Below are 13,125 nucleotides of genomic sequence, written 5' to 3'. Positions count from 1 at the left end.
TAGTTACACTAAAAAGTTGATTTCTTAATTTTTTTCTATTTATTTATTTCTTAATTTTTTTTACAATTTTATTCAAAACAGTTATTTTATAAGAATTCAAGTCAACGCAGTTGGTTTACGAACTGAATTGAAATAAATTTTACTTTTTTGTTAAAATACAAAGTTTTTAAAATAATCGATATTTCTACATTTAAAAATAATGATCGATTGTCCATCAAGATTGAGATAAAGTTTTGAGAATGATAGTTGGGTTAAAAAAATTATACAATTTCTCTAATATTTTAAATATCATTCTCAAGATATTAAATTAATAATTAATTATATTTTTAGGTTTATTTATTTATTGAAAATATACTTTTTGGAAATTTTGCAAATTCTTCAATTTTGTGAAAAATTAAATAAGAAATAAACTTTTTAACGCAACTGTAAGGAAAAAATTGTCTCTTTCTTGAAAAAAATAATTTATAACAGTGTTATTAAAAAAAAATGTTTCCTTATATTATTTGGAGACGAAAAAATGCTTCGTCATGTTGACTTGACAGAAAAAGAAAAACACTGAAATGTGAAATATTTCTCATGGTATAATTTATATCATGTATAATTACTATCAGTTTCATCATTTATATATTTAACATTGTTACTATTTATTAATGGATTTTCTTTTATCAGAAAATGTAAAAATAAGCAAAAATTGTTTATTTTTTTATTTAACTTAAATTTAAAATTTTATTTTACATTTTTTCTGCTTTGTCATTGTAGGTATCCTGGAATTAATAAAATAAATTTTTCTTTAGTTCCTAAAGTGGAAATTTTTAAACAGATTAAAAATTTACATTTACATTTTAAAAAAATAAAATAAAATTATTTGAAAAGTTACGGATTTTCTAATGATTAGCTAATGATACTTTAACGCCCTTATATGAGTAATCGTCATTGAGTGATTACGAAACCGTAACCGGCCTTTATAGAGAAGCAGTTGAGTCAAACCCATTCAGTTTCATTTTGAATTTCTACCGCTCAACTTCCTCGAGTGACACCTGTTATACCTTCTAAGGTTAGTAAAATAATTTTCACTAGTTTAATAAAAAAAAATTGTTTAAAGAAATATTTAAGTAGTTCAATAAAACATTTTTCTAAACAAAAATTAATACAATACAAATAATTATAATTTTATAATAAAACGAGTAACTCATTTTAATTTTTTTTACCGAAACAGAAGCAGTGAAAAACATACAATTACATTTGATTACATTTAAATTACATTTATTCATAAAAAGAATTTGTTTATTAAAAAATTATTACATTCAAGCATTTTAATTTTTTTGGAATTATTTTTTATTTATTTCTTCTAAAATAAAGTATATAAGAAATAAATTAAAGTATAACAAGTTATAAATAAGCAATTCAACTACAAATGTTATAAATAAAAACAATATTTTGAAAAGAAAACTTGAGTGCTTTACTGTATTTTTATCAATCGAGTAAAAATATAGATTATTATTACAAGGAGAATATTAAATATCTACAAGAATATAAACAGACCAATTAAAATGATAAAAAAAAAATATTTATAAAAACGGTGGAAAAAAATTTTAATAAATTTTAATTTTTTTTTGTCCATAATTTTAGTTTGGAAATTAAGGGAATAAATAGTACGAAACAAAATATAAATTGAATACAAAAAAATTGTTTTCAAGGAAATTTAATTTATTAAAAAATTATTTAATTTCTTTCTTCATTCATTTGCTTTTTTCGAAAATTTACTATCGATTATTTTCGAGTTCTATACCAGAGTTTATATTTATATGCAGAAAAGGGTGAAACTACTTTGAAGATATCGATTGTTTAAGAAAGCGCACTGTCGTTGAACTTTTATAATAACAAAATACTCGAAATAAAAAGAATAAAAAATACAATATTTCTTTATTTATTTGGATTTATTAATTTTAAATTATTAAAATTGAAATTAAATTCGAAAATTAAATAAATATTAAATGAAATAAGTATTAAAAAGAAGAATTATTAATTTTAAATTATTGAAATTAAAATTTAATTCAAAAATAAAATAAATAATTTAGATAAATAATTAAATAAATAAATTTATTAAAATTAAAATCTAATTCAAAAATTAAATAAATATTTCCTAAATGAAATAAATATTAAAAGGGAAAAAAATTATTTGCCTATTAAAATTTTGAACATGTTTTTAAATAGAGAATATTCTAATTTCTAATTAAAAATATTTCCCACGTTGACAACTTGTGTTATTCTAATTATTTGTAAATAAAATTTAAATAAAAATTTACTTGGTTATTCTTATGATTTTACAATATTTCTAAATATAGTATTGTTATAGGTCATTGAAAAGTATTAGCATTCTTGGTATTCCTGCAAACTATGCCGATTCAGCCTTCAAATGTAATTGAATAGAAACTAGTTGTACTTGTGTAATAATTAATTATACATTACAGAGTCGAGTTTTTATAAAAAAAGATAACGAGATTTTATCATTATTCACAGCCTACAGAATTATTTATAATTTACAAACATTGATAAAATATTTTAAAAATAACTGTAATTTTATGCTCAAAGATAAATAATATCATTGAGAAAACAAAATTTGCAATTTAGCGTAAAATATAATTATTTTAAATAATATTTTAAATATTTTACAATAATTTCTATTTGCAATTTTTAATTTACAATTACATTTAATTTTGCTTTAAATTTAATTTAATTTCGAACTTAAATTAATTTTGAATTTAATTGTATTTGGCTTTAAATTTAATTTAATTTCGAATTCAATTAAATTTTGCTATAAATTTAATTAAATTTCGAATTTCACTTAATTTTGAATTTCATTTAATTTCAAATTCAGTTAAATTTCGAAATCAATTTAACCTCGAATTTAATTTTAAATTTAATTTCACTTTAAATTCAATTAAATTACAGGTACCTAAATTTATTTTTGAAACTAAAAAATTTATAAATGTAATTCATTACAAAAAATGATTGCTAATTAAAGAAAAACACTAATCGGAAATGTTATTAAAAAAATCAAGGAAAAAAAATATCTTATTCTTTATAATTTTCTAAGTAACAAGAAAATTCATTTGATTACACAAATATATTCTTGTTTTTTTTTTTTTTTTGACGACAATGCACAATGTAAAAAAACAAATTATTTCCTTGAACATGGTAAAAAATGGGAAAAGTTTCAATCAATAAAATAGATTATTCTTCAAATACGAACAATAGTCAAGGTTAGAGTCACAAAAACATAAAACCTTCAATGCAAATTGGAAAAAAGAATATACAAATAAATGAAAAAAAATAAACTAAATAAATAATAGATAAAAAATAAAAAATAAGTAAATAGAAAATCATTAACAGAAAAAGTAAGTAAATAAAAAATATAAATGAATAAATAAAAAAATAGGTAAATAAATACATTATTGATTGCAATAAAGCAAAAAAAAAAAATTTGATAATTTATTGTTTTATAAATGAAATAGAAAAAAAAATAGAAAAAAATTTATTTGATTTTGAAATGTTTTTCGATAAATTTTCATTGAATTCATATAAATATTCTCCTCGAAATACTCATTTTACAAATTAAAAAATTATAATTAATGAAATTTTTTTTTATATTTATAATAATTAAATTTTTCCTGCAATAATTAATTAATTAAATTGTTTTAATTTTTTTAAATTTCAGAATATCAAAATGGCAGTTGACTTATATCAATTACCCGGCAGTTCGCCATGCCGTGCAGTTCGATTGGTTGCTGCAGCTCTAGGAGTTAAGCTAAATTTAAAAGCTTGCGATTTAATGAAGGGGGAACATTTAAAACCTGAATATCTTAAGGTAAAAAAAAATTAAAAAAAAAGCTTTCAACTTTCATTGCAATTTTCTACCTACTATGGAAAATAATAGAGTTAAAAATAATAAAAATAAAGATTAATAATAACAAAATTAAATAAGATATAATTATAAATATAATTTACTAATTAATAATTAGAAATTAAATAATTTAATAATATTTAATAAATAAAAATTATTATTAATTATTATTAGGTATTAATAATTATGATTATTATTATTATTTTATTTTATTATTCATATTAATAGTATTTAAAAAAGTTATCAATCTTCTAAGTAAAATTAAGAAATTATTATTCTTATTGTTATTATTGTTCTTTTATTATTTTTGTATATAATTTTTATTTTTATTATTATTTTTGTATATGTATAATTTTTTATTATTATTATTATTATCATTATTTTCACTTAGAAAATCTTACTTTTTCTGCGTCATTGACACAATTCTCGCAATTTTCATAGAAATCGTAATTGTCACAATAGCTTAATAATGATAATTTTCTTAATGTAACAGATGAACCCTCAACACACTATTCCAACAATGGATGATAACGGTTTCTACTTGTGGGAAAGGTAAGAAACAATAATTACATTTTTTTCTCCATAAAAACATAATTCCTCTCATATTTGTCTACATTTTAATTTTCGAATAAAAAAAAAAAATTCCGAATAAAAAATTTAACTGTTTTAAAATAATATGATTTAATTACATTATTTAAAAATAAATTTCAATACATCGATTATTGTATGGAACAATCAAAATTTAATTAGTAATTAAACATTAACCCCAAAAAAGTCATATAAAATTATAAAAAAAAAACTTTAAAAATTTAGAATGCAACTATTTTTGCGAACAATTGAAATTAACAATTAAAATTTAATAAGTATTTAAATAACCAGAAAGAGGAAAATAAAAGAAAAATTATAAGATATTTTTTTTCTTTCTATAAATTTTTAGTCGCGCCATTATCACATATTTGGCTGATCAATATGGAAAAAATGATTCACTTTATCCCAAAGACGCCAAGAAACGTGCTGTCGTTAATCAAAGATTATACTTCGATTTGGGAACACTTTATCAAGCATTTTCAGCATATTACGTAAGTTATTTGTAGAAAAAAATTTTCTCAAGTTTGAAAAACAAAAATTTCACTAATAATGATGAAATATATTTTGAATGAATAATATAATTTGTTTCTTTTAGTATCCAATTATTTTCGCCAATGCTCCCAAAGATGAGGAAAATTACAAGAAAATCGCAACAGCTTTAGGATTTTTGGACAAATTCCTCGAAGGTGAAAATTATGTAGCTGGAAAAAATTTGACAATTGCCGATCTTGCCCTTGTTGCTACAGTTTCAAACTTTGAGGTAATTGACAAGATTAATAATTTATAATTATAATTATTTATTAATAAATTTATTATTACAATTAATCAGCCATGGGAAATTAGTTTCATATACCGAATAGATTAATGAAAAAAATTTTCTGAAACAAAAATTAATAAAAATTTAACTATAATTTACTAATTTTAGTTATTTATTTACTAATTTACTAATTTAATTTAATTAGAAAATCCTGCTGTCAATGAACCAGTAATTTATCAATTATTCACAAAATTATTTCCATATCTACATAATTAATTAATTAGTAATGAATTATTTAAAAAATAATATTTATAATTATTATATTACAATTATTATTATAATTATACCATCAAAACACATTTATTATGATAATAATTGTAATAATTATTATTTAGAAATTATAAATAATGATTATCTTAATGAACCAATTATTTAACTAGCACTCATAAAACTATTTCTTTATCTATATAATTAATTAATTTGTAATTAACATAGAAATTAAATAATTATGATAATCTACATAATTAATTAATTCGTAACGAATATACAAATTAAATAATGATTATCATAATGAAAAATGAATTAATAATTTATCAATTACATTCCCTAAGTTATTTCTACATCTAAATTATTAATTAATTGGTAATAAATATTCAAATTAAATGATTATATTAATTATTATAATTTTAAATAACGAATGCTCCAATTAAAATTTATAATAATGCGACTAATAATAATTATTGCATTAATTTCAACAGGTTATGGACTACGACCTTAGCAGTTTCAAAAATGTCTCGAAATGGTACTCAAAAATAAAGAAAGAAGCTACCGATTACGAGGGAACAAATGGAGAAGGTGCAAAAGCTTTCAAAGTTCTTGTCGATGCTATGAAGAAATAAATTCATTCGCCCATTATTTCTTGACTCATAAAATCTATTTTACCAGTATTTCATAAAAGAAAATAATAATTTGCACAAAAACATTTATTATACAAAAATTAATGTATTCAATACTATAAGTTTGAATATTTTCTTTTTTACTGTCCATTACAATTAGTTTATCCATCTGTACATTAAATTATATTATATATAAAGACTGTTGTTGAATTGTGATTTAAAAAGACAAATAAAATTTGTTTCAAATAATTTTCATTCGGTACTTTTATTTTCTAAATAAGCAAAAAAATCATTTTCCCTCAAACTTTTTTAAATGTTGAAGAAAAGGAAATTTGTTTTTCTGTTTAAATATTTTCAAAATAAATTCTGAAATTCTAATTAATTATAATAATTATAATTTATTTATAATGATTATAATATAAATTTCAAATTTATAATAATTATAATTAGAAAAAAGTTGATTCCTACCATTAGTGACTTTTTTTTAAAGAAATAAATGTCTTTAGTAATTTTTTTTAAAATAGTAGCTAAATTTGCTTCTTTTATACTATTTTTCGTAGCACGTCAAATTTTTTAATAAAATTCAAATTTTATTGAAAGTAAAATACAATAATAATATAATAATAATAATAATAATAATAATAATAATAATAATAATAATAATAATAATAATAATAATAATAATAATAATAATAATAATAATAATAATATAAAAGTACAATACAATAATCATTTATTTAAAATTCGAAACTTTCGAATAGTAAAAAAGAACTAACATAATAAAAAACCATAATAATAAAAAAATATTAATAATTGTAATAAATAATAAAAAATTTTAAAAATTTTAATTTGAAAATTTTGATAAACTATATTATAGATCCGCTCAAATAATTTCCTTCTCTTTTGATTATTAATGCAAAAATGACGTATATTGTAATTTTACTCTATAGACAGCGACATATAACAAGAAGTTACGAGCTTAAAAGAAAATCTATGCTCAGTTTATGGATTGATATCAAACACGCGACACTTTTCCCTAAAAATGATTATTTTTTCAAATATGTAAATTTTGTTAAAAAATATATTACAATTATTTGAAAAAAAAATCGGTAAAATTTCTTTCTAATTAATGGTAAAAAAAATTATTAATTACAGGGAAATTATTTTTTTTCTAAATTCCTTAATTCAGTGAATTATTTTTTTTTTTTGTTACGTAACAAAAAGAAAGAAGAAAGTAAAAAATGTCAGTTGACTTGTATGGATTGTATACATGCTCATCATGTCGAGCAATTTTATTAACAGCTGAGGCTATTGGTATTGAAGTGAATTTCATTACAGTCGACTTAGAAAATGGTGAACATCAAACACCTGAATACGAAGAGGTAAATTATTTATAATTTATAATTAATTATAGATTATATTTTAAATAAATTATTATCGTAGATTATTTATAATTTACAATAATTCAATTACATTGTTTACCTATTATGTTAGTCTAATTTTTTTTATTTGTTTATGTTCAAATCTAAATTACAGTAAAAAATTCGTCGACTGAATTTTCACTAATTTTTCCAGAGAAGAATTTGAACTATTTTATTAAAATGGAAAAATTAGTCGCAAATTTTTTTCTCAATTTTTTATTACTAATAAATAATTGAAAATTTTTCTTTATTAGTAAATAAATAATTAATATTAAAAGAATAATTAATAATTTAAAAAATTTTAATTTATAATTTTAATATTTAATTTACACTCATTTTTCAAAAATTTATTATTTATTTTTAAATTCAGATGAATCCTCAAAAATTGATTCCAACTTTGGTGGATGGCGATTATAAACTCGGTGAAAGGTAAAACCGGTTTCGCATGAAAACGATAAATTTTTAATAAACAAAATTGATTGAAGAGAAAAAATTCTATTTTATCAGCAGTTGAACTTTCCTTTCACGTGTTAAAGCAAAACCTAGATGGCAACTCTGTTCATTATTAATATTATTTAATATTATTCAATATTATTCTCTTTTTGCATAAACAAACTATTTCTAAACTGTATTCATTATGACAAGAAATTATTTTAATATTTTTATGAAAACAATTTGAAAATAAGGAAAAATTTCCTTTTATAAAAATAGAAAAGGCAAAATTTCAAGTAATCTTCTTTCTTCTTGTTACATAAATATTTAAATAAATAATAATAATAATAAATTAAAAATAATAACTAATAATAATTTTGTTTAAATTATTTTTCAAGGTGTCTACTATTGTCGTTCAACAAAATTCCCGGTTTCGCCCAGCTTTGTTCTAATTTTTCCCGGTTTTCTTTCTCATCAATATAAATTTATTTGATTCTGAACATAAATAAATCTACAAAATGGCTTCAAAAATTATTATTAGAGTTTTTATGAATAATTAAATTCTTTGGACGAGTTTCTTTAAATTTTTCGAAAATAATGTTTTTTTTATTAATTTTAATTAATACAAATTTGGAAAATTCTTTTTCAAAGAATTTTACTATTTATAAAAGTAATTGAATCCTTCAAAAGAATGTTATTAGTTTGCGTAGAATTTTATTAAAATTTTTGAAAATAATTGAATTTGTGGAGAACAATTTAATTATTTATAAAAATAATTGAAATTTTGAGGAGAATTTAAAAAAAACTTTAAACATAATTGAATTTTTGCGAAGAATTTTATTACTTTTGAAAATAATCGAATTGTTTTTTAGAATTTTATGAAAATTTATGAAAATAATTGAATTCTTGTGAACAATTTTTTTTTTAAATAATATTCAAAAGAATTTAGTAAATCTAAAGAATTTTGCTATTTATGGAAATAATTGGATTCTTAAGAAGATTTTTTTTACAGTTTCTAGAAATAATTGAATTCTTTCGACGAATTTTAATACAATTTTTAAAAATAATTACATTTTTTGAGGAATTTGATTAAAATTGTACTTATTAAAAATAATGGAAACTCTGCACTGAGTTTTACTATTTATGACAATAATTATTGAATATATTGCGAAGAAATTTAAAAAAAAAATTATAATTACGGTGACTAACTTCCCTTGATTATTTTCGAAAAATTTAAATAAAATTCTTTAAAATAATTTAATTATTTTTAATAGAATGTAAAGAAATTTCAATTATTTCAAAAATTTTCAATTGTTTGTTTATAAAAATTCAATTATCTTAAAACAATAGAATTGAATAATTTCAAAAATCTAATTTTTCAGAATTTTTAAAAAAACTTTGCGAAAATTCAATTTTATTAAAAAAAATTTAAGTATGGATCTTTTTAATTAATTTTAATTCTTTTTTTAACTAATAAAAATTTTAATTATTAATCTTCACACTAAGAAACATGAATACATGAATACAAAAATTTCTATTAATTCCATTGTTTTTTTCAATTGATTTACATACTATATTTGAATCAGTGGCTGATTTTTTACTATCAAATTAATTATTTTTAACCAATTCAAATTTAGAGAACAGTATAAATATCTATAAAAATTGAAATAAAAAGCGATTTTTTAAATACAAATTAAAATAATAAAACTTTTTTAATTTAGTAAAAAAATTGCTGGCTTATTCCCGGTTTTTCCCGGTCAAATTAAATTCCCGGCTATTTCCCGGTTAGTAGACACCCTGAATTTTTATCATTAATTAGGTATAAAAAAAACGTTAACTTCAAAAATAAAAAAAAAAAATTATAAACATAAATGAGACAAATGCTAAACGATATTTATTTATTTATTTACAAAATCTGTTCCGGCAGATATTATTATTATTTTGATTATAGTGAATAAACAAAATAAACTATTGAATTAAAATTTTGGTATTTTTTATAATTTTTATTTAGTATAAAAAAAATAATAAATAAAATAAAAATATAATTGTTGTATCTTTAAAGAATTTTGTACGAATATGGGCAAAAGACTATTTTGAATTAATATTGAACTATATTGAATAAATAAACAAATAAAAAATGAAATTAAATAATTATTTCAATAATATATAATTACGAAATAAAAAATTTAAAACAATTTAATATTAAAAAAAATTAATAAAAAATATTGAATAAAAAATGAATTTTCTATATTAAAAAAGTGAATAAAAAATAAATAGAATATATTTCTTGCACTTAATAATAACGAAAAATAAATGTTTTCATAAACAAATCGAGAAGAGTATGTCTATAATTATTATTTACTTAGACAACATAAATGTTTTATGGTTTGAAAGCCCTTAATCGAATTAATAAGGGACGATGATGAGTTCACTTAATACAGTGAAGATCCGGTAATCAACTAAATTTTCTACTTATCTCACTGGCATCTGTCAGATCCGGCCTATGCGAGTTTATTTTATATTATAATCTTTCGGTTGATGTGCAATTTTCTATATCCATAAAAAAAAAGTTCAAATAAATAAAGAATAAGTCGAAACATAAAATAAAAAAATTTCGAATTTAAAATATTAATAAAAATTATGTAAATAATTATAGCCGAGCAATTTTAGCTTATCTGGCTGATCAGTACGATCAAAATGAAAGATTATATCCAAAAAATCCGGGCAGTCGAGCATTGGTCGATCATCGTTTATATTTCGATATTGGAACACTTTATAAAGCAATCGCTGCTTATTATGTAAGAAAAGTTTGAAAATTTCTATTTTATTTTTTTATTATATTCTAATTTAAATAAAAATTCATGTGTATATTTTTTATATTAAAAAAATATTAGTTATTAGTAATTAGCATCTAGTGATTAGTAATTAGTAATTAGTCAATTCGAATTATTAATTTTATTATTTACGTGTCTATTGTCAAATAATTTATTTGTATGAAATAATTTCTATATTAAAATAAAAAAAATAAAATGCATTTGCATCAAATACTGAAATTATTGATTGAAATATAATTTATTTGACTTAAATTAAAAATTAATTGTTTTAACTACAATTTACTCAATTTACATAAAAGTGAAAATTATTTGATTGAAGTAAATATTAATTTGAAAATAGACTAGTTATCGGTTATTTGAATCAAATATATTTTTTTCAGTGTAAAATAAAATTATATTTATAAAAAAAAAACTTTTCTCTTTAGTATCCTGTCGCATTCTATGGACGAAAAGAATTCGATTCAACAAAATATCCAAGAGTTGAGGAAGTTTATGAAATGTTAGATAAATATCTAGAAGGCCAAGATTACGTAGCTGGGAAAAATTTGACAATTGCAGATTTGTCAATAACAGCGACAGTGACAACAAGTGAGGTATATTAATTGTTATAGAAAAAAATATTCCTCTAAACATTTTCATTTAAAATTTTTTTTCTCTTCCAAAAAAATCACACTCAGAACTAATAAAACGATTTGACACTAAATTGACAAGTGTGAAAAATGAAAATAAATAATTGAAATTCAATTGCAATGTTATGAGTAAATGTTACCCATCACATGATTGTGCAACATGATTCAGTCATAAATTTTCAACTTTTTAATATTCTTGCAACACTCATAATTTTTTTTTCTCCTCTTTTTTTTAAACAATTTAGGTGTTTGGTTTTGACGTCAGCAAATATGAAAATGTTTCAAGGTGGTTAGAGAAAATGAAAACTTCAGCCCCAGGTTATAGAAAGGCGAATGGTGAGGGTCTCGAGATGTTGGGAAAACAATTTCAGGAAAAACTTGAAGCCATTGAAAATGAGTTGGTGGAAAATGAACCTGAAAATGAGAATGAAAATCAGGACGAAAATGATGCTGATAATGAAGCTGAAAATGAGACGGAAAATGAAGCTGAAATTGAAGACGAAAATGAGGAAGCAAATGAAGAAGAAAATGAAGTAGACAATGAAGATGAAAATGAGAATGAAGATGAAAGTGAGCCTCCAGCTGAATAGTTTAACAAATAAAAGTTAATAATAAAATAAGAATCAATAAATAATAAATAACAGTATTAAACAATTATACAATAATAGTAGTAATTAATTATACAATAGTAGTAAATAATTATACAAAAATAGTTGTAAATAACTACAGTACAAAAAAAATTGACACAAAATAACTATTTGTCAACATATCTAAATTGAACAATAAAAAAAATAAATTTCCAGTTAATATGTCGAAAAACATTTTTTTAATATCCTATTTCCGAAATAAAAAAATAAGAAAAAGCTACCAGAATAATCTTTCGGTTTGCAATTAAAAAGTACAAGTTACTTTTCTTGCTTTAAACTTCTTGCTTTACTCGGACAAGGTTATAAAAATGAAGAAAAAATTTAAGGACCTTCTTTGGCGGCAGGTACTTAATAACCTTTAAACAGGAAAAAGAAGAGGTAGGATCCCCATTATTGTCTGCATATTATCCCTTTCATATTTTCTTTTCAAATTAAAAATTTCAATCGCACTTATGCCTTATTTTCTAATTATATCGTATAGAAAAAAAATCCAAGTTGTACAAGTAAAATTGTACAAATAGACAACATACATAGTTCAAGTAGACAACGTCTTTTTTTCTACTATCAATAAATTTTAAGTGCATTTTTTTTTAAATATTTATAAAATTGAGAACGATAACGTTCTTCTGATGAGATAATAAATGACGTTTGAGGCAGAAAAAGCTGGTATTGTCAAGACAAATATTATTTTTAAGGAGATAAAAATGTATCGACGAGACGAGAAGTTGAAAAAGTTATGAAGCTATTTTAACTACAAACAGAATTCTAAAATAGAAGTCGCAAAAATTTTGGGTTTAAAATTTTATTCCCTATGTGTTAACATTAAGAGGAATTAACACCCTGTACGTAAATGCAAATTAACTCTTTATAGGATTATGCCCTGCAAAAATATTACCAGGGAGTTAAAATTTAATTCAAGATTCTATAAAAGTCAAACATTTTAAATTAACATATTAATTAAATGTTCTCAATTTATTTGCATTATTTAATTTTATAAAAGTAATTAAAAACAATTAG

General features: G+C 20.3%; 2 protein-coding genes across 4 annotated transcripts; both read left to right on the top strand.

Moving 5' to 3' along the window:
• The first annotated feature begins 952 nt into the window (after window positions 1-952).
• Window positions 953-6,394, top strand: LOC122499060 (glutathione S-transferase 1-like). The gene is made up of 6 exons (XM_043607127.1): window positions 953-1,054; window positions 3,719-3,868; window positions 4,398-4,456; window positions 4,842-4,983; window positions 5,088-5,252; window positions 6,008-6,394. The coding sequence occupies exons 2-6, from the start codon at window positions 3,728-3,730 to the stop codon at window positions 6,146-6,148; spliced, it is 648 nt and encodes a 215-aa protein (XP_043463062.1). The 5' UTR covers window positions 953-1,054; window positions 3,719-3,727; the 3' UTR covers window positions 6,149-6,394.
• Window positions 6,395-7,161: 767 nt separating this feature from the next.
• LOC122499059 (glutathione S-transferase 1-1-like) lies at window positions 7,162-12,192 on the top strand. Of its 3 annotated transcripts, none has more exons than XM_043607126.1 (6): window positions 7,162-7,254; window positions 7,370-7,527; window positions 7,937-7,995; window positions 10,655-10,796; window positions 11,258-11,425; window positions 11,707-12,192. In XM_043607126.1, the coding sequence occupies exons 2-6, from the start codon at window positions 7,387-7,389 to the stop codon at window positions 12,049-12,051; spliced, it is 855 nt and encodes a 284-aa protein (XP_043463061.1). In that variant the 5' UTR covers window positions 7,162-7,254; window positions 7,370-7,386; the 3' UTR covers window positions 12,052-12,192. The 3 variants fall into 3 exon arrangements, with proteins under 3 accessions (XP_043463061.1, XP_043463060.1, XP_043463059.1); XM_043607125.1 differs by having other exon boundaries at window positions 7,190-7,207; window positions 7,335-7,527; XM_043607124.1 differs by lacking the exon at window positions 7,162-7,254 and having other exon boundaries at window positions 7,266-7,527.
• Window positions 12,193-13,125: the final 933 nt, after the last annotated feature.

This window comes from Leptopilina heterotoma, unplaced genomic scaffold (genome assembly GCF_015476425.1).
Source record: "Leptopilina heterotoma isolate Lh14 unplaced genomic scaffold, ASM1547642v1 Lhet_164, whole genome shotgun sequence".
Classification (NCBI taxonomy): Eukaryota; Metazoa; Arthropoda; class Insecta; order Hymenoptera; family Figitidae; genus Leptopilina; species Leptopilina heterotoma.
Note: the sequence above shows the minus strand (reverse complement) of the source record. Positions and strands in the feature narration are given on the sequence as shown.

Coding starts and splice junctions, on each gene's coding strand:
- LOC122499060 (XM_043607127.1), top strand. CDS start 3,728: ATGGCAGTTGACTTATATCAATTACCCGGCAGTTCGCCATGCCGTGCA. Junction 4,457..4,841: donor GGTTTCTACTTGTGGGAAAG/GTAAGAAACAAT, acceptor ATAAATTTTTAG/TCGCGCCATTATCACATATT. Junction 4,984..5,087: donor AAGCATTTTCAGCATATTAC/GTAAGTTATTTG, acceptor TGTTTCTTTTAG/TATCCAATTATTTTCGCCAA.
- LOC122499059 (XM_043607126.1), top strand. CDS start 7,387: ATGTCAGTTGACTTGTATGGATTGTATACATGCTCATCATGTCGAGCA. Junction 7,528..7,936: donor AAACACCTGAATACGAAGAG/GTAAATTATTTA, acceptor TTTTAAATTCAG/ATGAATCCTCAAAAATTGAT. Junction 10,797..11,257: donor AAGCAATCGCTGCTTATTAT/GTAAGAAAAGTT, acceptor TTTTCTCTTTAG/TATCCTGTCGCATTCTATGG.